This window comes from Erpetoichthys calabaricus, chromosome 7, assembly GCF_900747795.2.
Source record: "Erpetoichthys calabaricus chromosome 7, fErpCal1.3, whole genome shotgun sequence".
NCBI classification, from domain to species: domain Eukaryota; kingdom Metazoa; phylum Chordata; class Cladistia; order Polypteriformes; family Polypteridae; genus Erpetoichthys; species Erpetoichthys calabaricus.
In genome coordinates, this window is record NC_041400.2 from 31,608,514 (window position 1) to 31,632,168 (window position 23,655).

A 23,655-nucleotide genomic window follows, 5' to 3' on the forward strand; every position below is an offset into this window, starting at 1 on the left:
TTCAACAAGTTCTGTTAGTAAAGTAATCTCATATGGCAAATAAATTCCAAAAACTCTAATTTGTCAATGTATGCTAAATAGAAAATTGGCCAACATTCACAAAACTCAGTTTTAGAGGGTAAGTGTAATCAGGTGATTAGACAAGCCTAAACACATGTTAGTGTTTGCGTGACTCTGATAGAATATAAAACATTAAACATTTTGCCCAGATCTAAAGCTTAAATCTTCTCTTCCTTTGGTAAATGTCAGATTTTATTAGTTCACCTTCAGTCAAAGAAAAATATGACCATGATAGTCTGGAGGAATTCAAAGTATCATTTGGAGCACAATTTATGACAAAACAACACTTCTGGAACTTCGTGCTTTTGACAGGCCAGTCTAAATTGAGGTTGTTTTCTTAAATTCAAAACTTGAGTCTGAACTATCTGGAGAGGAATACATTTAAATTCCAACTCTCCATCCATTTTTCACAAATTTGCATATCTAGTATGCTGTCATTGGGAGTTGGGGCCTATCATAGCAACCCCAAATCATGGTAGGAAATTTGCTTGGAATGTTACAATGAATTAGTCACACACACAAGGCCAGTTTAGATGTATCTTCCATTTAAAAACACCATTCAACATGAAAAGAACATATAAATCCAACATAGGAATCACTTAAATTAAGAATCAGATCGGTACTCAAGTAGTGAGGTGGAAACTTTACCTGCTGTATCGTTGTAATAAGCAAACATAGCAACCTGTTTTATATTTTAAATGATGTACTGTTTATTTAACCAACATTTACTTGTGTGTCTTGTAATTTACTCAATGGTTTTTCTTATATAATGTTTTGCAGGTATTGTGGAAAGTACCTGAAGGTAAACGAAAGGAGTGTGAATTAAAGGGAAAATCTAAAGAGGTAATTGAGAATTGACTGTCTGGCGGCTTTAATATTCTCAGTATTTCCTCATTATACAAAATAAAAATCCATCCATTCATTTTCTGACCTGTGTATCGAGTTCAAGGTTGCAGGGGAATGGTGGCATTATGCAAAAGGTGTTCACTTTTAACATTAGCCTCTGCGATATAAAGCCAGAATAGTACAAGAAGGCATGAAAAATGTACAGCTTGAAGAAAGAATCAACCACAACTAACTTTTATGAAAACACATGTACAATGCTATAATATTTGAAGGAAGCGATTTGTCACAATTTAAACTTTTAATATCAGCAGAATTCACAAGCCAATGTTAAAGTATGTGAAATTGTGTGCCTTAGCACAAACAGCCCCTAAACCATGGTTACACTACAACTTTTCTGATTTAAGTTGTAACCTTCTTTTATGTGATATGAAGGAGTTCTAGATGTAGATAATGACAGCTCATGCCCAATACCATTGTCTGTATAGTGTTATACGACTAGCAACTCAATCATAGCTCCCTACAGCTTGCTATGATCATATCAAAATAGTTTTATTGTAGTGAGTTTCTAGTCACAGGGATAAAAACTTATGCCTCCAAGAATTAACCACCAGTGAGCACTCAGCTAGAAATACAATGCATATAGTAACTATAAATAATGAAGAGCAGTGCTGGCTGCTTGGAAAATATAGCAATGTTTTGGACTGTGTAAATGGAGGAGAAGCTTGAAGAACATTAGATCCACCACAAATGTTGGTTTGGCGTGGAAGCGAGAAATGGTTTGAGATTTCAACGTATTGTGCTTCTCGTTGACTGGCAAACAAAATGAGAACATCACAACACTTTCAGGGTGTAGTACGATACTCGGGACCAAGGTGAAAAGTTGTGAGGGTATCGTGATATTAATCACCTCTGTTAGTTGTAGAATTTGACATCCTCAGAGGTAAAGAGGCATTAAATGACATGCTCTCCAACTAGTACGGTAGTTGTTTCAAGTCCTGTAGTGTGGTGCCAGCCTAAGTTATGATGTCACTGGCCGACTTTCAGGAACAACAGAAATCTGGTGAGAAAGGCCTATGCCACATTTAAAAATGGGAGTTTCCTGTGGCACTTAACAACAAAAAAAATGCATAGGCATAGTATGGTGCAGTAATTTGCCTGTTCTGTTGTGAACTAAAACAGTAAATATGTCTGTTTGTCTGAGAGGTTAAACAACTCACTCTATGTGGTGTCTGTGTTTGTCTCACGTCTCTGTTCTCATTACAATGTTTTCCATTCTGAGGCAGAAGCATCCAAATCAAGATATGTCCAGTTTAATTGTCACCTGTAATAATTAATACTGATAAATGGACTGGTGCCGCATTTAAAGTTTTTTTTTTAATGAACTGCACATAATGTGATGCTATAAATCGCACAGTATGTTTTCTTTGCATGGATTTGTGTTGTCACTTTGTTTGTTTATGGTGTTTCTCCTTACATTTGTTCTGTTTTTCAATATTTGTTTAAATGCTGTAAATTGCATAGTAAAATGACCCTTTATTAGCTGCATACATATTTCCTCCTCAAATTTGTCTTTCTCGCATTTGTCATGCCAACCTTTTTGTATGTACTTATTTGTAAGTTTGCTTAGGATAAAAACAGCTTCTAAATAAATAACAATAATAATTAACTACTCAGTCATCATTACAATACATTCAGTTATTTATATTCAGTTATTTCATTTGTAAAACATGTAAAGACTAGCAGTGCCCAAGGTTATGTAAAAAAAGATACTGGCAATGGCATTACTTTTTCCTGTTTTCCCCTCTTATTAAATCATTTGTTGCATGTGTGGTATCTAAAATTCACCTCTGCAAAAGGCCTTCAAGTTCCTCCTTATACTCTGAAATTTTAAATGGTTTTACCATTTGTAAGGAAGAGTTGAACTAAACCATAATGAGGCTCCTTCATAGCAGTTTGTATTTTAAAAAGAAAAAGGGACAAAAAGTAATGCCCCATCATCTTGTTGTTGTGAATTTTATGCACTGTATGCTGGAAAGCTGTAATTCATAGAGTTAAAATCCCTGTATTAGTAAGTATGTGTGGATGCATGAGTGTACCTTGTAATGGCCTGCTACACCATTCTGGGTTGGCTTCTGCCCCACATCAATTGCTTTTGGAATAGGCTTAATCCCCGCTTACCCATAACTACATTAAGTGGGTTGCCTGGATGGATCATTTCCTGTTACTGCTAAATAGCTCTGCCATTGGTGGAGCGGTCAGTCTAATTATTTTCTTTCTTTATTCTAAGAATTAGGACACAGATACATAAGTTTTTCAGATTTTTGACAAAAAGTCTGGTTTACGTGTGTAAATTTATTTTACAAAACATCAGCTGGTGCTCAGGAATAAATATGTTGTCTGCTACATTCAATACATGAACCTTTCTTAGGGCAAAATATTAAACTCCATCTTCATCATAGATGTAGCTACACATACCATGGAACTGAGAGGCAACAAAGTAAAGATTTCTGTTTTTGTATATCCATTGTCAGCATCCATCCATCCATTTTCCAACCCGCTGAATCCAAACACAGGGTCACGGGGGTCTGCTGGAGCCAATCCCAGCCAACACAGGGCACAAGGCAGGGAACCAATCCTGGGCAGGGTGCCAACCCACCGCAGGACACACACATACACACCCACACACCAAGCACACACTAGGGCCAATTTAGAATCGCCAATCCACCTAACCTGCATGTCTTTGGACTGTGGGAGGAAACCGGAGCGCCCGGAGGAAACCCACGCAGACACGGGGAGAACATGCAAACTCCACGCAGGGAGGACCCGGGAAGTGAACCTGGGTCCCCAGGTCTCCCAACTGCGAGGCAGCAGCGCTACCCACTGCGCCACTGTGCCGCCCCATTGTCAGCATGTTTATTAAAATACATTGATACTGTCTTGTCTAAAATGATCAAGTGTTCTGTTTTCTGGTGCCTGATGGGAGATGGGAAGCAGTTCTGCAAGGTTAAAAACAGCTTCTTTTCTTTTGTATTCTATTTATTGTAAAAATGTTATTCTCATTTTGATGAAGTGTTTTCTCAAACAGCTTTACTCACATTTGAAAGTGGCCTCAGAGTATCTACTTTTGGTATTTAATTTCAGACTGAATGCCTTAATTACATTCGGGTCCTTCAGATGCAGAATACTAGTCATCTATTTGTCTGTGGGACACATGCATTTCAGCCATCATGCGATTATTTGGTCAGTATTTATTTTTTTTTGTATACCTGTGTTTTCCTGCTTCATAAAATAACAAGGGTTTCTTCCCTTCATTTTTGAAATTCCTAGTCAATTCAAGATTTCAAATTAGAAAATAGGACTGAAGATGGACGAGGAAAGTGTTCATTTGATCCAGCCCAAAGCTTCACATCTGTAATGGTTGGCAAGTATCTGCTTGTTTAGTTGCTGAGATACTCCTTTTTGAATTAAAATATAACTTCCTTTGGTGAACTGCCTTTCTACATACCTGTATGTTTTATTAATAAAGGCTTTTAAAGTCAATATTTTATCTCAGAAGTGCAATCATTTGTTTTGTCATGTTAGATATTTTTAGATACATTTGGTGCCCTTCTGTGATATAACTATTTTTCTCTTCTAATTGTAGATGGTGATCTTTACTCTGGAACTGTGTACAATTTCTTAGGAAGTGAGCCCATTATCTACAGGAGCTCAACACAGGCTTCACTGAGGACAGAATATTCCATATCTTGGCTTAATGGTAAAAAAATAATAATAGTAATCTACCTAAAGGATTGTGATCTAAAACACTTAGAAGGTTTAGGAGAAAAGCCCTGAAGTGATTTCAGAATTTTCTTATGTAATAAGCACATTCATGCATTATGATTCTTCTAAATGTTTCCTTTTAATTGGATTTTAAGTCCTTAATGAATTTTGCTGTCCAAATTAATATAAAGAAAATCTACAGCTTTTTGTTTAAGAATTTATTTTTTTAATGTGATTTCCTTAAAGGTCACTAATCATAGTTAAAACTTTGAGTTTGTGTCTGTCTTAGAGATAATGCATACATATTACGTTTGTTAAATTACCCGTAATCTACCTTTTTGAGCTTTGCAGTTTATCTAATTTATTGCTTTGTTTAATTAAATTGGGAGTTAAATTTGTATCAGATTATGTGGCTAAACAGTACTTAATAATTTATCTATACATACATTCATTTTAGAGCAATTTGTTTACTTTTTAATGTTGCTAGAAGCCAGAGGCTTCTCTTGTAACTGGTAGGTGCAAGGCCGATGTGGCATGTCTATGCCATAGGACATAAATGCATGATATTAACCCTTTTTTATTTAATTTTAAACTTCGTATTTATTGCTTATTCAGGTGGAGTCTTTACTCAGTTTATCCCTAATTTCTAATGTCGGTTGTTGACATTAGAATTTTTGTCAGTTTAACAAGGTAATTTAGGTTTATTTCAGTTAGTAATTGTAAAACAATATATTACAACCTTTTGCTTTATGAATTTTAGTAGTTTACATGTAGAAAGAATTGACAGTGTCAGATTTTTCACCTGTCTATGTACCCATGACAGATTTTACAAGGCATGGAGGTACCATTTAATAAACTTTCAGATATAAATATTACAACTTGAATTAACTAACATCAGTACCAAGTTTTATTTGAAATATTTCAAACTACAGTACATGCTTTCAAAAAAGATGGTTAGTAGATGTGGGTATGGTACCACAGATGTGGAATTGATACAGTGCTTTAACTTCAGGTTGAAGATCACTGACCCATTTCTTTTGAAAAAAGTTCATATTGAATTTTTCCAACGTGACTAGATTTTCATTTGTAAATATTGTGATTTGGACATTTTCTCCTGTGCCAAACTACTTTCTGCCTCCTTTAAAAATAAGGCATTTATTATTCTTTTGAATCATAAGATTCTTACCAATTTGGACTTTCATTTTTAATGAGAAGTAGGACAACCTCAACAATTATCATAGCTTAATATTTGAACTATGTGCATTGCTGTAGCAGTATAATATGCTGCCCACTTGTCATCTCCCTGCATTTTCTGTCCATTATTTCAGTCATATAAATACAAATCCACATATCAAGGTTGTTTTGTCTTTCTCTTGCCTGTTCAGCTGCTACAGCTTAAATAGAGAAATACTAATGTTATTTTATTTGTTTTCCGTGCATGATTACTGTATTTTTTTTATGTATCACGTTAATAAAGTATTCATACAGTAGGTCATTATCCTAATTAAACTAGACAGAAGAACAGTGCTTTTTACTTTACAGTAAACAAATGTATATGAATAAGTTGATGGAGTAGTGTACCTCCTGTATTTTTCATCAGATGGACCTTCTAACTTCATATGTCTTTTGTACCTTATCTGCTTGTGTTAAACATGTTTCCCGGTCTTAATCATCTTGTATATCTAATACACATGAAAACCGCAAAGTAACATTTTGTTGGAGAAAGTATTAGTATTTATTTTTCTCCAAGGCTATTTTCAATCTGCAGAATTTTAAAAAATTTCCTATGAGTATTGCCTTAGGTCATTATTAATCATAAAAAAGCAGTCACTTTTCTATACAAAGGTGTCTGAACAGGAGTCCTTGGAGGGCCACAGTGGCTGTAGGTTTTCATTCCAATTAGTTCTGTAATTTGAAGTCAGGCCTAGCAGAAACTTGGTAGGTAGTTAATGATATGGCTTATTAGTGCTTTCATTCTTCCAGGGCAAATCTTTATCACATTGTAGATTTTTTTGTTTTCTGAGAACATTATCCATATGTTTAATGGTCTTTCCCTTCTCTCTCATCTATGTCAGAACACTGTATTAACAAAGATACTTCATAATGCATTCACACAGGTTCAGATGGATGCTTTCTAGCTGGAAAGCTAGTGGTTTCTTTTTTGGATGTCCTCATTAACTGATGGTTGATTAAGAAAACAGGCAACAATTAAAACCTAAATGCAGCTGTTTAAAACTACAATAGGGAATTAATCGTAAGAAGCAAGTTAAGTAAAACTGTGCCCAAAACACATTTTGCTTTAGTAGTAAGTAAATGGGTTCTAATTAGGAAAATGGGTGAGGTTAATACCTACAGTCATTGCAGCCCTCCAGGATATAAATGAAAAGCCCTGCCTTAGAATATAAACAGCTAAAGGCTATGCTGTTTTGGAAAATTATTAAACTTATATAGAATGTGACATACTAATGAGCACACCATCATTTGATATTATGTCCTTTTTTATCTATTGCTTGTTTGCTTCATTTACATAAGCTGTTGTATTGTACAGCATTGCGTAATACATTTCTTTGCTAAAGTCACTATATAAAATGAACAACAATTAATTAGGAAATAAAGGATATAATTCCTTTGTTTCAATGTGAACAAGAATCTCAATAACTTTAACTTTCCTGATTAAAAAATAATACATTTAACATTGTTTTGTAACTCCTGAGTTACTCAGAGTTGTAAAATACTTTAAAATAGAAAGACATTTTGTAATGTGCTGTGTTGAAAGTATAAGTTTTACTACTGTACACCAAGTACATGAAGTTGCATACATTTCATGATTTTAATGCTGTGCCAAAGACTGATATGTCATTCAACAGAATTTCGTGACTTTAGCGTGATTCCCTTACTAGTCTTTTGATTTGCCATAACCAACGGGCTAGTATTAGTGTTTTGTTCTTGTTTTAATATTGTTGTCATCCCTTAATATCAAAACTTCGGCAGTGAATAAGATCCCACAGAATATTCTGGTTTCCACATTACAGACAAGGAAAATTCTATATGGTATATACTGTATGACAAAAACATCTTATAAACACTTTTAAACACATTTAAAAAGTTATTAGTGTATAAATTTGTTTCACTTTAAACTTTTTAAAAATGTTGTAATAATAATAATGGGTTTCAGGTGACATTCTTCCGTGATAAAAAGAGGCAAACTATTGACTTGGGATATAGAAAGAGAGGCTTAACTTCATATTAATACATGTAAACCACTTACCATCGTTTTTAAAACCACCCTTAACTTTCTACTTTTAACTTACTGTTTTATCTTGCCTTTTGTAAGTTCCTTCAGACTTAAGTGAAATGGTAATGGATTGACTCCATGAGTCATTTAAGTCGATACTTAGCATTTTATTGTTCTTTTTTGCCCTTTGTTCTCATAGCAAAATATAATATTTTTTTATTGTGATTATACTAACGTTATTCCTTTATTGTGCAGAACCTAGCTTTGTGCATGCAGATGTGATCAGAGAGAGCAAAGACAGTGCTGATGGTGATGATGATAAAGTCTACTTTTTCTTTACTGAAGTTTCTGTTGAATATGAATTCTTTGTTAAGTTGTCCATTCCACGGATAGCTCGGGTCTGTAAGGTGAGTTCAGTTTCTTGTCTGATATTTTAGAATTTTGAGTTCATATAGAATATTTTTGAGATACAGATTTTCTTAGGTCTGTTGTTGAAAGTGCAGATTGTATTCTTTAAATGAGTTACTTTTTCAGGAAGTGTTAAAGGAGCAATGTATTCATTTTCTAGACCTTTCTAGTGAGTGTGTGTATGTATATGAAGACACTAATACTTTACCAGTCAAAAGTCTTTGAACACACCCATTTTTCCAGTTTTATTCAAATTTTAGTAGTTCAAATCCAGTGAATAACCTTTATTGGTACAAAGATAAGTGGCAAAAGAGTAACTAATATTCAGTTATACAAAAAGGCCTTTTCCTGGGAACATGTAATTTGTTAACAAGTGCAGCTTTTCTGCAACAATCTTTATAAAAGTATTGTTAGAGCAAACTTTTGCAATGCCCTCTGAAGCATTACCTGAGCAATATTGCACTGTATACTGCTCTCATAACAACATGCTATCATGTTGAGACGACAGACAGGCCATTATAACCCTTAAAAATGTAGGTCATTCTTTTACAGGAAATACAAAGAAAGCCAAGGTGTCGGTGACTACAGTTTCTTACATCATCAGAGTAACTTGGAAAGGGAAGGAAACACTGACAAGAATACTTCTGGCAGATCCAAACCACAACAGAATCAAAAGACAAGTTCCAAGCAGCTTGTGTGATAGGTGCCTCAGAAGACAATAGCCTCAAGCATAGCTTAACATTGGTCAAAGTACGCGAATACGTTGAGACATTAAACTGTCTAAATTTCAATAAAACCTGTAAAAATGCAGGTGTTCTAAAACGTTTGACCATTTTAGCATTGGCTCTCTTACTGCCACTCTACCTGTGAAACCTGCAGCACAAAGTCGTCTTGTTATAGTTAAAAGTGACACTTTCTTTATTGAAATATTATGCTCCTGTTTGAGTAGCTTTTGGCCTGTGAGATGCTCATCACTGACACCATGACTTTTTTTTTTGCTTGCAATTTCTCTTAAGGAAAAGTCCCTGCTTTTAAAGGTTATATTGATCTGTCTGTATTCCTTTGTTAATTGACTTTTTCTCGCCATTATGATGGCAGTATACTACTTCCTACAATGCAATTTTTATTATGCTTCAGAGGGTGTAGCAACATAGCTTGTTCCAAAACTGCTTTTTATACAGACAGAGGGTTTTTAAGTAATCATCAAAAGTTGTGGCACCTGTAGGAAGTGTTACCATCAACTTTCAAGGTTTCCATAGCTGTAGAGAATCTGTGTAAGTTGTGAACCCATTACTTGTTCCATGAAAAGGCTTGTTTGTTGGTCACTGGACTAAAACTGCTTAAATTTCAGTAATAGCTGGAATGTTCTAAAACTTTTGACCAGTAGAGAGTGTGTGTGTGTGTGTGTACAGATTTGTATATGCATAAGTTTTTTGTAAGTGAGCATTCTGTATTGCAGTCCTAGTTTTTTTCATTTTTTTAATTAATTATTGTGTCAGGAGGTTTGCATTTAATTACATTTTGTATGTTTAACCTAAGTATAAGAAAATTTATGTCCACAAAAAGGCCTTTCATTTTCAGTCTTTGAACTGAATACATACTTTTTTATAAATGACACCACTGACAAATTTGTATTTCTTGTAATTGTTTAAAGCAAAAGTTTGCTTTCATGTTTTGTTTTTTTTTTCTCCTACTACATACAGTATATCATTTTTTGGTATTTTTATATGTCTTTCTCATATGAATAATGATATTTTAGTGATTTTTATCATTTATATTTTTATTTTATCTTTTTAAACTTAGGGTGACTTGGGAGGACAAAGGACCTTGCAGAAGAAGTGGACATCTTTCTTGAAAGCCAAACTTGTATGCTCAATGCCACAATTAAACTTTGTGTTTAATATTGTTCGTGATGTTTTTATTTTAAAAACTTCAGAATGGAAAAATACAGTCATTTATGGTCTTTTTACTTCTCAATGGTAAGTGGTATCCTAAGTGATTCAATTTAATTGCTTTAATGATAAAAATATATAGAAATTTTAGCTGCTGAAAGTGAACATGTAAAGGTATATGACCCTTGTTATTAAATGGGTCATAGTCACATTTGACTTAAGGTATTTAAGGGTTGAACACTTAAAAACTTTAAGGAACTTTAAAATATATATATATATATATTTATTTTTATATATATATATATATATATATATATATATATATATATATATATATATTTATTTATATACAGTATTATAGAAAACTCAGGCTAGAACCGTAATTCTGTTTCTGCTGCAAAAGGTCATCTCGGATACTTCACTTTTTTTTGATGTCATTACAATACATAATCTATTCACAAGACAAAGTTAATGTCTATGGAAAATAAAAATTAAGTTGACTCCAATTTAATAGCATAGGCCAATTTAATAAGCCAAGCTGTGTACCCCGAGTGAGAGTAGAGTATATCAAGTACCCATTAGCTGTAAAGTACAGAAGGAGTCAAAGCAACCAGCAGTATCTCCTCTGTTGGGAAAACATGACATGGGCACAACATTTCAAGGGAAAAGCATGCTTTTTGCATAAACACACAATTTTTTGGCAATTTTCAGCCAGTGTCAGTGGCAAGCCATCATAAGTCAACTGTTGTTTTATTATTTATTTCACACAGCTTAATGATTAGGATATTAGAATGTTGTGGTGACTTTCCATTGGAACATCTTACACTGTTCTGGCTATTTGCAATAATAATTTAAATATTGTCCAGAACAGGCATTTCAATATATGACCAGTACGGTGTTTTAAGATCCTGTAAGTTTGCCATGAATTACTTTTTTTTTTTTTTTTTTTTTGTTTTTTTTTTATCGGAGTGAAACTGGTACTGAATACATTGGGGTAAACCTCTGAAATCACATAGTCCTTTTAAGACTATGCTAATACCCATGTAAATGGTTCCTTCTTTTCTGGATAGCTTTTAGTGCTGCTAGTTTATTTTCATGCAGATGTATTAGTACATCTCATATGAATACAATAAGAAAAGATTAGCAGTATATCAGTTACTTCTGTTTGACGAAACCGCTTTATCTAGTAGGTAAATGCAAGGCTGGGGCAAATTCAGCCTTATAGTGAAGCACCTTCCATACAAAAATAAACTAGCAACACTACAGTAAAGGCTACATGGAAGCCAACTAAGTAATTGTGAAGTTTTATTTCAGTGTAGTGAGTGATTAACTGTTCAAGAGTGTATTTTTCAAGTTTAGACTTCACATCTATGTAGCTGTGATTTTCCAGAAGTAAATGTTTTTGAGAAAAATAGATGATTCAAAATGAAATCAGAGGAGCATCATGAACACTCCCAGCCAGTGACAAGAAGAACATTTAATAAACAAGTAATCTACTGGTCAGCCTTTCCAGTTTAGCATCCATTTAACTCTACATATGCATGAGTCTTTTCTGTCAATGTTCAGTCCAATTAAGGCAAATTCCCTAATGTGGACATGTGCACTTTTATCTTTTGAGTTTTTTTTCAGTCACCACCTTCATTTTAATTTACATCACAAATGCCCCCTAGTGGAGAAAGTGTTTGAAGTACAAGTTAAAAAGAAAGAAAATGTTCCATGGTGCTCTTACCAATTTTTTTTGCTTCCCGTCGGGATTATTCCCTATTCCCTTCATGCTTCTAATAGGCATTTGTAAATTAGAATAAAGCATGTATGTCTAAAATAAAAATGAATTAATTGATAAAGTTTATATTGTCATGAAGTTGATTTATCAAGTGTTTGAAAAGTTAAAGGAAAATGCCTTGACGTAAAAATGGTTCATTACTTAATAAAAAAAATAATATAATGTTTACTCTATATAAGTAGTTATAACTAAAATTTAGCATTTTTTGTTCACCAAGTAATGGGACTTAAAGATGGCTTCACTAGATGTACTCCAGGTACATAATCTGTTTGCTACAGTAGGTTAAACTTAAAACTAAGAAATGTAAATGTTTTCCTGCTAGAATAATAGAACTAAGCAAATTTTAATTTCAGTAAATCCTGGTGGTTTATGTTTTCCAGGGGTAATGTTGGATTTTCTGCAGTATGTGCCTACAAGATATCTACCGTGAATGAGGTTTTCGCTAAAGGGAAGTACATGGAAAAAGCCATCGTTGAGCACTCTCAGACAAAGTGGGTTAGATACAATGGTGTACCTCCAAGTCCTCGTCCTGGAGGGGTTAGTGCTTTCAACTTCTGTCATCATTTTGATTAAAATAATAAGTACTAAAAGTCCAAAATGTCACTTGACATATTACTTATAGAAAGATACTTTTCATACAGACTGTAATGCTTATAATTATTTGTATTTTTAATAATGTTTCATGCCTTTCTTCATTCTATTGTAGTGTATAACTAACAAAGAAAGACAGCAGAATGTCACAAGTTCCTTACATCTGCCAGACAAAACTTTGCAATTTGTCAAGGATCATCCACTGATGGACGACGCAGTATTGCCAACAGGACACCGGCCTCAACTTGTTATGAAAGATGTAAATTACACACAAATTGTTGTTGATCAGATCCAAGCACTAGACAACAATACCTATGATATTATATTCACAAGCACAGGTATGAATAGTTCTTACTCAGATTTTAAGACAGTAGCAATGAGCATTGCCCTGGACCCCACAATATATTATCATCTTGATACTGAGTTCATGATACAACGATAATGCAGTATTATTTGTGTTTTGCACAATGTTAAATGTTATGTCCTTGTAATAATGCCATTTATGGTATGCTGTCTCACATAAAGTTTCTAATTTTATACTGACTACTTGTAAATGCCATACTTTTTTTCTTATTTCAACTTTATCACATTCATTTTATTCACTATTGCTTTCTGTCATCTTTTAGTTAATATTTAAACATTAGGTTCCATGACAAAACTGTTGTCCTAATAATCCTCCTTTCAAAAGCCTAAAATATGATGTTAACACATTGACATCAAAAGTCTTTCATAAAATGATTTTGTTATCTTGGATGTTTGAACGCTTTAACATTTTTGCTTGTACATTTGTCTCTTTTCCACCATTTTAATTAGTAGACAGATGCAGTGGATAGTGTACATTACTTTTTATCTGTGGTGGGCTGGCGCCCTGCCCGGGGTTTGTTTCCTGCCTTGCGCTGGCTGGGATTGGCTACAGCAGACCCCCGTGATCCTGTAGTTAGGATATAGCGGGTTGGATAATGGGTGGATGGATTACTTTTTATTTTCTGTGCACATGAGGGGTTCATTGTTAAAACAGCTTCTTTTGTAGCTAAGTTGATGTCTGTCATTGTACAGCACGTACCATAGAGCTAGCTATTCAGTTTGGGGAAAAGATGGTAGCCTTTAGACTATAAAGTTGAAGGCACCTCTTCCGATTCAGTTTTGCAGTACAGCTTATATACTGTGATTAGATGGACTGATTTGAAGCTTTTTTTCCACTTTTGCCTGACTTGCTTCTTCTACTACCAAAGCAAATAAATAGATGTTTTCACATGTTTTATATTTATTGCATGTAATTACAATGTATAATCACATACAACACCATATTAACTCTAGTTCAACACAGCAGCTTTGTAAATAAAAATTTGGAGTATATAGAAAGTTACTACATTTATATTTTTTCTACACAGATAAAGGAATTTTACACAAAACAGTCATTATTGCTAATGATGTTCATATAATTGAAGAAATTCAACTGTTGCCCCATCCAGAACCTATTAAGACATTGCTTTTATCCTCTGGGCAGGTAAGATACATTTTTAATGAATTAATAATGGATAGGTTTACCTGTGTACTATGTGGGTTTATTATGTAAACGTTACATTATTATTTAGATCTAAAACATTTCTTGCTTCATTATAAAACCATCTGAAGTAATGTACTTTAAGTTATATATAATAATTAGCCATGAAAACAGGTAATAGAATACAGTCAAAAATATTTGTATCTCTTGCACTACATGAACCTTCAGTGCCCTTCCTCTGTATCTGTGTGTGTCTGAACCTCTAACAGGTGCTCCCTTTTTTAAGTGTAGTCCTATAAAGTCTGTCAGTTCTAAGCACCTTGCACATCTCTTATCCACTTTTATATGTCTCATCTTTGAACTTCAAAGCTTGAAGGTGACTCTGAACATGCCTCCTATGCTTTACTTCACCTCATGTGTCTCTCACACTCGCATTTCCTCTTTTGATCGTGTCACCTAAGCTACATTGACCAATCAGATTGCTCTAAGGGACAGGGGACACACACACACAGACCTTAGCATTTTATTATTTAGTAGAGTACCAAGTTAAAGTATAAAATATTTCTTTTGTATGGTATTTAGTCACAGAGTTCAGCTCACTGATCCAAGTGTATATTTCAGTTTGTTGACTCAAATATAGTCAAATTCTAACTTGTATGTCTGAAAAACATGCAATAATTATCTAGCAGGCTAGGGTTAAATCCTATCCCAGGCTGTTGTATGAGTCAAGTTGGCAATTTCTAGCTGTGACTACATGAGTTTTTCTCCATCATATCTTAAGACATGCTTGGTAGGCTTTTTAGTGGCTCTCATTTGGTACTTTATGAGTGAGGATGAAGAATGAGCTTGAATAGACCCTTGTGATGGACTGGAATGCCATCCAGAACTGGTTCTAACCTTGTGCTCTCTTCAGTTCTAAAATGGATTAAGCGGGTTTAAAATATATATTTTATGTATTTTTCTCTTTTCTTCTAACAGTTCTATATTCAGATCAGCTTTGTAGCAGAATGGAAGCATTTACCTTATAAACTGTGATTAGTTTTTTATTGGCAGTTCTTCACCAGATATCTTTTGTTAGATATAGATATTGGATAGCCAAACAATGTTATAAGCTTGGTTTGGTTTAAATAGTGCAGGGAACACTGCTTAGGAATACCATTTGGTAAATCATTAAATGATTTGTTAAAATTCTGACTTAAGTAAAAATATGCTGTTGTAGTTAAAGGTATAAAAGTCCAGGTTTAAATGGTAGTTAAGGGGCTCAGTATAGCCAGAGAACGAAAGAATTCATCATCATCTTTGATATCTACAAGTTAGCTACATCTTCAGAATGTATACTCTTGTAGAACACCTTTCAATTTTTTTAATTAAATGTTTCTAAGTATTGCACGGAAAGCAATATTAGTGCATTTTAAATAGTTCTTTAAAAGTTTTTGAACTACTACTGGCATATAATTGAATATGTTTAATTTTTAATCTTCTAAGTCATTTTGGCCCTGCCGCTGTGTTTGTGGAGTTTGAGCATTTTCTCCTTCTCTACATAGGCTTCCAGTAGCAAGCCTGGTTTCCTTCAGCATTGTAGAAATGTGCAAGTTAGGTTTATTGGAAACTTTAAATAAGCCAAGAATAGGTGAAAGTTTGTATGTATTAGCATGAGTGTGTCCTGTGGCTGACTTTGAGTCAAGTCCAGGGTTGTTTCTTACCTTGTGCTGGATGCTACTAGATGAGCTGTGGCTTCACAAAATCCCAAAATAAAATAATCAGTTTCAGAAAATGGATGGAGGAGTGTTTCTGTGTTATACTCTAAGGAATGTTTTTACCTAATCTGTTCCACACGTGTTACGATAGTTATCATACCAATAGTAGATGTTACTATAAATAAAGACTAAGTTCTTGCACTAGTCATTGTACAATTCACTGCCATTTTACATGATTGTAAAGAAAGAAATTCATCTGGCTTATATGTTAATATCTATAACATACACTGTGTGCTGCTACTGTTTTATTAGTAATCATGGGTATATGTATAGCATGTATGTTTTCTTTTCATTTGCTGTTGCATTTGTTGAAAATAAACTTAGTGAACAAGTGAAATTCTGTTATATATTGGATATTATTCAGTTACTGATAAACTCGGTTACTGTGTTTTAACTACCTTATATTTTTTTTGTTCTTTAACAATATGCTTTTCACATTTTCAGAGAAGGTTCCTGTACGCAGGCTCAGATGGAAGGGTTATCCAGTCACCTACAGCTTTCTGTGAAAAGTATAAATCTTGTGTAAATTGCATTTTAGCAAGGGATCCATACTGTGCTTGGAGTTCAGAAGATAACACCTGTGTCAATCAAGTAACCAGCAGAAGTAAAAGGTACGTTTGTTCTGTTCTCTACATAGCTTTTTGCAGGATTTGTGTTTTAAGAATTGAATGTGATGCCATGAAACTCTAGAGTTACTGTAAAATTGCCTGGAAGTCAAAATCACTGCACTCAATTATAGGTATCTAAAATGTTGAATTTCTTAGTAATTCGATTTTGCTTTAAGTACATAATGTCAATGTAGAATTCTGAACTTGTATTTTGTTTTTTTTTATGTTGTAATGATGTCAAGTTGTCAATGGCACAAGGTTTTCTCAGCTCAAGTCTGTTTACCTGCGTGTCAGTTGCTTAGAGTTGTATAGAGTGAGAAGTCAAGCAAAATGCCACCTTTTATAAATACTATATCGTTATTTGGAACACATGCATTTCATGCGTGTTCTGTGTCTACAACAATCTATGTAAACACATCGTTAAAACAGAAACGTTTTTCATGTTTTAGTAATAATTGACAAAATGTAGACATGAAGCGTATAATGTGTGAAGCCTGAAGTCCAAATATCAAATAAACACTTTCACAAGAGGTACAAGTATAACAAAACAAGTGTGCTTTTATTCAAGAATATAACTTCAGAAAAAGAACCCGCGTTAGGGTGCAACATTGACACGTCTTTAACATGACTGCTTTGGTGGCGTAACGATAAGAACTGCTGACTGGTAATCAAAAGGTCACAAGTTCGATCCCACATGAATTCCTTTTGAGAAGTTCAAGTTGGGGAGCATGCACTCGGGTCCCCAACAGTGAGGATCTTACGAGTCGGATCACCCTCTGGGAAGACGCATCACATGGCCGTAGTGCCGTAACTGCCGCTTCCTCACAATGCAGGTAATGTGCCTCATTCGGGACTCCATGAGCAACCGCTCATTTGACACAAAGTCAAACCAACAGTACCCAAGGATTCTCTGAAGAGACACAGTACCAAAGGAGTCCAGTCTTCGTCTCAGGTCACTGGATAGCTTCCATGTCTCGCAACTATATAGCAAGACAGGAAGCACCAGAACTCTAAAGACTTGGACCTTTGTCCTTTTGCATAGATATCGGGAACGCTACACACCCCTTTCCAGCGACTTCATGACCCCTCATGCTCTCCCAATCCATCTACTGACTTCATAAGAAGAGTCACCAGAGACATGAATGTCACTGCCAAGGTAAGTAAACCTCTCAACAAGGTCGACACTCTCTCCGCAAACAGACACACTGCTGATGGCTGTGCCCAAGAAGTCATTAAAGGCCTGGATCTTGGTTTTTATCCAGGACACTCGCAAGCCCAGACACTCGGACTCCTCACTCAGTCTCTCGAGCGCCCTGATCAGAGCCTCCATCGACTCCGTGAAAATCACAGCATCATCAGCAAAGTCAAGATCCATGAATCTTTCTTCACCAACAGATACCCCACAGCCGCTGGACCACATGACCTTGCCCAACACCCAGTCCGTACAAGCATTGAACAGAGTAGGAGCAAGAACACACCCCTGACGAACCCCAGAATCAACTAGGGAAAAACTCAGAGGTCCTGCCTCCACTTTGCACAGCACTCACAGTACCAGTGTACAGGCCGACCATCATATCCAGCAACTTCAAGGGGATCCCGCGAACCCTCAGGATGTCCCACAGGGCAGCTCGATCAACTGAGTTGAACACTTTGCGAAAGTCGCCAAAGGCTGCAAAGAAACTCTGCCAATATTCATGTTTGCGCTCCATGAGAACCCTCAGTGCCAGGATGCAGTCGATGGTAGACTTCTTAGGCGTAAAACCAGACTGTTCCAGTCACTGGTAGGTGAGCAAGTGATCATGGATCCTATTGAGGACGACCCTAGCAAGAACCTTACCTGGCACCGAGAGCAGTGTTATCCCCCTGTAGTTGCTGCAATCCAGGTGATCTCCCTTCCCTTTCCAGATAGGAATGACAAGTCCCGTTTCCAGTCAGTTGGGATGATGCCAGTCTCCCAAATGGAAGCACAGATTGCTTGCAATGCCAGGAGGACAGCCTTACCACCAGCCTGGAGAAGTTCACCCCGATTACCACATATCCCTGCAGCCTTTCCTCCCCTCAGTTGGTTCACCACCTGTGCAATCTCAGTGAGATTGGCTGGTTCACAGCTAATTGAGAGATCAGCCTCAAGGACCGTGGACCCAGAGATATCCAATGTCCTAGCCGGAGGGTCAGATTTGAACAACTGCTCAAAGTAGCCAGCCCAGTGAGTCATAACTGCAGTGTCATCCATAAGGACTGTTCCATCAACCGCCCTGACTGCGACTCTCCAAGGAACAGATTTGGATATGCGTAATGCTTCGATTCCTCTGTAAGCAGGACGTGGGTCACTAGACCACAGATGGTGTGTTACTTGCTCACAGATTCTTCTGACAACTGCCTCCTTATCTGACCTCAGAGCCCTCACAGCCGTCCTTCTCAGTTCCCGGTACAGACCAGAGTTGCCAATGAGTCATGCGCTGCGACTCCTCTCGATGATATCCAGTGTGCCCTGCGAGATGAAACCCCTCCTTCTAGGAACACCGGTAACACCAACGCAACCTTCAGGGTCTTGTCACGGAAGGTCTCCCACATCACATTAGGATCGGCAGTCGTACCCAAATCTGCAAGTTCCTCACACAAACTCCATGCAAACTCATTAGAAACAGCCTGATTGTGGAGTCTGGCCAAGTCCAGGCTCATTTTCCTAGTAGGTGGTAACCTACTGGACCTAAGCTGGATCCTAAGAGTAGCAACAACAAGTCTGTGGTCAGAATTCACAAACTGGGCACTTCTGTAGACCCTGCAATTTTGCAAGAGCCTCCAGCGTCTGGCCATGAGGGTGTGATCGATCTCCTTTGCCACACCACCAGTATTGGAGTACCAAGTCCAACGATGCGGTTCTGGGCGCTGGAACCAGGATCCAGAGATTCGCAGCCCCTGACCTTTTGCAAAGTCAGAGAACATGGAGACATTGAATCATTATTTTCATTGAAAGAGAACTAGTAATTTTAACATGTAACAATTTGTTACATGTTAAACAAATTGAGAGAGAGGCATTATTATAACATATCAAGCAAGTCCAATTCTTTTATCAAATCAAATTAAATCTTGTTTGTCACATACAGTTATACAGACCGTGCAAATTGTAGTGATATGCATACAGGAATAATTATCAGGAATAATACAAATACAAAAAAAGAAATCAAAATACACATAAGAACATCTGGCAAGGATAATCAGAGTACTGCTGCTGTCAATCGGCTTGTAAGTGGCAGTAAGACGGTGAGACCTTCCCAATTGTGTCACAAATTTAAGGCCTAGCTTGGACCAGCTTGTTGTGATCAGAAATGGAACATGCTTATCATCCTTGTGATGTTCCCTGGGTTGAAGTCACAGGCATTCTAGGGTCAGAATGACTCATTACTAGATTGTTGGCAACAAAGTGAGTCATTTATGTTCCTGATTTAATAAACAGTAATCAGGATGACATAACTGAGGCAGTAGCATGGAAAAATTCAGTCAGTATTTGCATGTGCTTAACACATTTTAGTTTTAATTGTAATGGGGCCATTTCTTTCACCATTTCTCATTCATTTCCAGTCCCACTTCTGCCTTTTTCACCCCATCTGATCATATCAGGTGAAAACCATCCAGCATTAAAATGGCTTCTGAAATAAGACGTTTTAGCTGGTTCTCTGCAATAAACAAATGGCACAGCACCTGAATTCGCCATGACTCACCATGACATGTAAATGTTTATCCAACTCATTTAAAAGTGATTGAACATTCCACATTTATAACTGTGTTTTATTCATAGGGGTCTGCTTCAGATGTTAAATGGAGATGCCAGTGTCTGCCCATCAGGTATGTGGTACTTTTAAAACACTTTTCCTTTGGTATAAACTGGATATCTGTGGATTGTAAATTAAAACCTATTGCAAATTGAATAAGCACAGAATGTTGATCTTTTCTGAGTACACACTGGACACTGATGTTTTCCTTAGAAATAATTTCAAGATGACACCATATAGCAGTAGGTAAAGTATATGAAGTGCCAGTCTTTGTAAATAAATTATTTTTTAATTACAGCTTATTTTAAGCTGAACAATTTCATAAATGATAACTTGTACATGTGTAAGCATTGTCTACACAGTATAAATTGTTTCTGAAGAGAAAAAATGTTTACTCCAATCTAAACTATTGTAGCAAATACCATTTTTTAAGAAAAAAACAAACTTACTATTTTTCTTCACTTACCTGACACAAAATCTTGCCTGATCGTATTTACAGATGTAGCAGTTACTATACAATTGATTCTTATTTGTTTCATTTTACAGTAAACTACGATGTCAAGTACCAGGCTATTGTTGTACAACATGGCACAGCCATCCGACTATTGTGCCAGCTGAATTCCAACCTTGCCAATGTAGTTTGGAAGAAGAATGACATACCTCTGACTCCTGATCCCCCCAAATATGAAATTGTTGGAGACAGTGATCTACTGATTTTTAATATCTCAGAGCATGACCAGGGCAACTATAGTTGTTTTTCAGTGGAGCAAGTTCAAAACAGTGACTTTAAACAGTTGGTGGCGGCATATATTTTAAGTTTACCCAGAGAACCAGTCCTTCCTACATCTACCACTCCTAATCTTGAGATCAAAACTGAAGGTAATGCCAGTACAGCAGAGCTCACACTAACTACAGCAGTTCAGAGCTTTACTACTTCCACCACATTACCTGCTCAAACTGAATTTACACTAACCCTATCTTCAAGTGCCACAGCAGACCCACATTCGATGCTTTCTACTGCCAGCTCAGAGATTTCTAACCTTGATGTCAAAGATCCTTCAGCTCAGCCTATAAAGTTCAATAATAACAATGCCCTCCTGTATCTTTTCTTGCTGTTCTTCTTTTTGTTCCTGATTTTATTTGTATATAATTGCCACATGCAATATCTTCCACTACCTTGCCTAAAATTGAGATCTATCATTTTGGGAACTAAAAAACAACCACAGCCCGAGTACATGGCCTGTGAAGCAGGTTTGATGGAGCCAATGGTGGAGAAGGCTGAGCTTACTGAAACACAAAGCCCAAATGGGCACCAGCAGAAGGGTTTGCGTGACACAGGCTATGAAACTGAGCCAGAGTATGTCAATGGCAAAATCCCTGCAACTGAAGAATCTGAAGAATCTGGCTTAAGTGTAGAGAAGCCATTTGATGTAATTTGTGAATCTCAGCCCATTGAATATGCTGATGCTGATGCTCCTTGCTGATAAACGCTACGCTTGCCTGCTTGATGGAGCTGTTTTTGATCTTTTTTTCCTTCATTCATATTTGTTGCATTCTCTTTTGCTTCAGATCACATTTGTAAATTTCATCTTGGGGCAATGGAGAAGTTGTCTAAAGCATGTTTTTTTTTTTTTCTTCTTCTACTAAATCATGTTTTAATCAGCTATTTAGTCTCTGTGGAAAGTCTACACATCCTTTCAAAACTTGCATATGTTTGGCTGAATATATTTAAATCATTAAACATAAAATGAGAGTCTGAATAACTGTCATATTTAACAAAATTTTCAGGAAACCATAAAAATGTTTTAAGTAACTGTGCACACCCCAGTGATTTTACATTTTAGAAGAAACATTTGCTTGAACTGCAACCATAATTCTGTTTTGGCATGTCCACAAAATTATTCCTTGCCCCTTACACTTGCTATGGTAACACATATATTTGATAGTGTTTGGACATTGCTGTTTTAGTGGAGTAAGCTCACTTAAGGAATGTTGATGAACCTCATCCTTCAAGTCATTTGACAAATTTAGATTTAGGGCAAAACAAAATCTTACTCAGTCACTCTTTTCCTTTGAGTGTAATGTCATTGTGATCATCTGAAAAGAATATTTGGTTTTTTTTTGCGGTAAACAGTGACTGCAAGAGGACTCCACTTATCCTGCAGTTATATGAGACCTAATTTATTGTATTCAGATTTACAGGGTGTGCACACTATTGTGGACCATTTGTATACATTATATCACATTTTCAACAAATTTTTACATTTTAGAGTGTGTTTTTACTTTTATTAGGTTATAACACCAGAGTATATGCAGATTGGGAAATGATGTGGAGACTTTGTATAAGCACCATTATTAACAGCAAGAAATTTGTAAATTACAATGCATTTCATAACCTGAGGCTTCTACAACCTGCATTAGAGTCAGCAATATTGATTATTATTGTATCAGTTTAAATTCCAGATTGGAAAATTAGTTTATCAAATTGGTAAGTATGTTAATGTTATCCAAATTGGAGTACACAATATCTGATGTTAATATTTGTAAACTATTAGCTTTGTTGTTGTGCATCTCAATGTATGTAGTGCTTTGTTTCATGTGGGTTGAGTGTGAAATATCTTTTTTATTAAATATTCTCAGGGATGAACTGTGTTTTTTCTCCCCAACTTTGAGCATAGTGCTTAAGGTTTTCAGCCACTTTGAAAATGCACATTGTACTGGACATTTTATACTTTAATTATGTTGGGTCTGAAGCCACAAATTCATAAAAGTTGATTTGAGGATGTTCCAGGCAACATTGCTGATACTGAGCCAAAAACATCTTGAAGACATTGGCAGCCTGTGAACACTGAGTATGGCCAAATAAAGTACCTGGAACTAGTTTCCACCAAGTGGTGTAACAAACCTTGGCAAATGGCTGCGTCAGAAGGAAGAGCATTTTTGGAATGGATGTTATCATATCTGTGGTTATTTTGATAGTCTCTGTACACAATAACATGGAGGAACATCTGCCCTGGATTAGTGGCAACTTCAGGAGAACTTTTTAAAGTACTGGAGTTAGACTTCTCTATACACAGCTATAAAGCCGGGGTCATACCACATAATTTTATTATTATAAAAGCCGGGAGTAAATTACAAGGTGTACTACTAACATTAAGAAAGCATACTTTTATAGTAATCTTTAGTAATGTGATTGTATTGATCTTATTTTTCTATAAGTTATGTACAGAAAATCTTAAATAAAAGTAAAATGCGTAAATATATAATTCCTGATGATTAACAATGGAATGAATGTTAAAGAGAATATTGAATTAATGTTTCTTCTTGGGTGCTGGGCAAATATTAAGAAAATATTAATTTCCTATGAAAGTACAATTCCTGTCTTTTGAATTAAAGCTGGCCTCATTATGATATATGATATGATATGATATGATAC

At 35.8% G+C, this 23,655-nt stretch overlaps 1 protein-coding gene across 1 annotated transcript in view; it reads left to right on the forward strand.

Moving 5' to 3' along the window:
* LOC114654359 (sema domain, immunoglobulin domain (Ig), transmembrane domain (TM) and short cytoplasmic domain, (semaphorin) 4D) overlaps positions 1-22,862 on the forward strand; it is a 123,080-nt gene extending 100,218 nt beyond the window's left edge. Inside the window, exons 6-17 of the mRNA XM_028804860.2 lie at positions 841-903; positions 4,048-4,146; positions 4,234-4,327; positions 4,550-4,663; positions 8,159-8,310; positions 10,115-10,290; positions 12,367-12,523; positions 12,693-12,915; positions 13,969-14,084; positions 16,283-16,449; positions 20,246-20,292; positions 20,766-22,862. Of these exons, the coding sequence (XP_028660693.1) occupies positions 841-903; positions 4,048-4,146; positions 4,234-4,327; positions 4,550-4,663; positions 8,159-8,310; positions 10,115-10,290; positions 12,367-12,523; positions 12,693-12,915; positions 13,969-14,084; positions 16,283-16,449; positions 20,246-20,292; positions 20,766-21,703 (2,346 nt within the window). The 3' untranslated portion in view covers positions 21,704-22,862. The remainder of the gene's footprint in view (positions 1-840; positions 904-4,047; positions 4,147-4,233; positions 4,328-4,549; positions 4,664-8,158; positions 8,311-10,114; positions 10,291-12,366; positions 12,524-12,692; positions 12,916-13,968; positions 14,085-16,282; positions 16,450-20,245; positions 20,293-20,765) is intronic.
* The last annotated feature ends 793 nt before the right edge of the window (positions 22,863-23,655 follow it).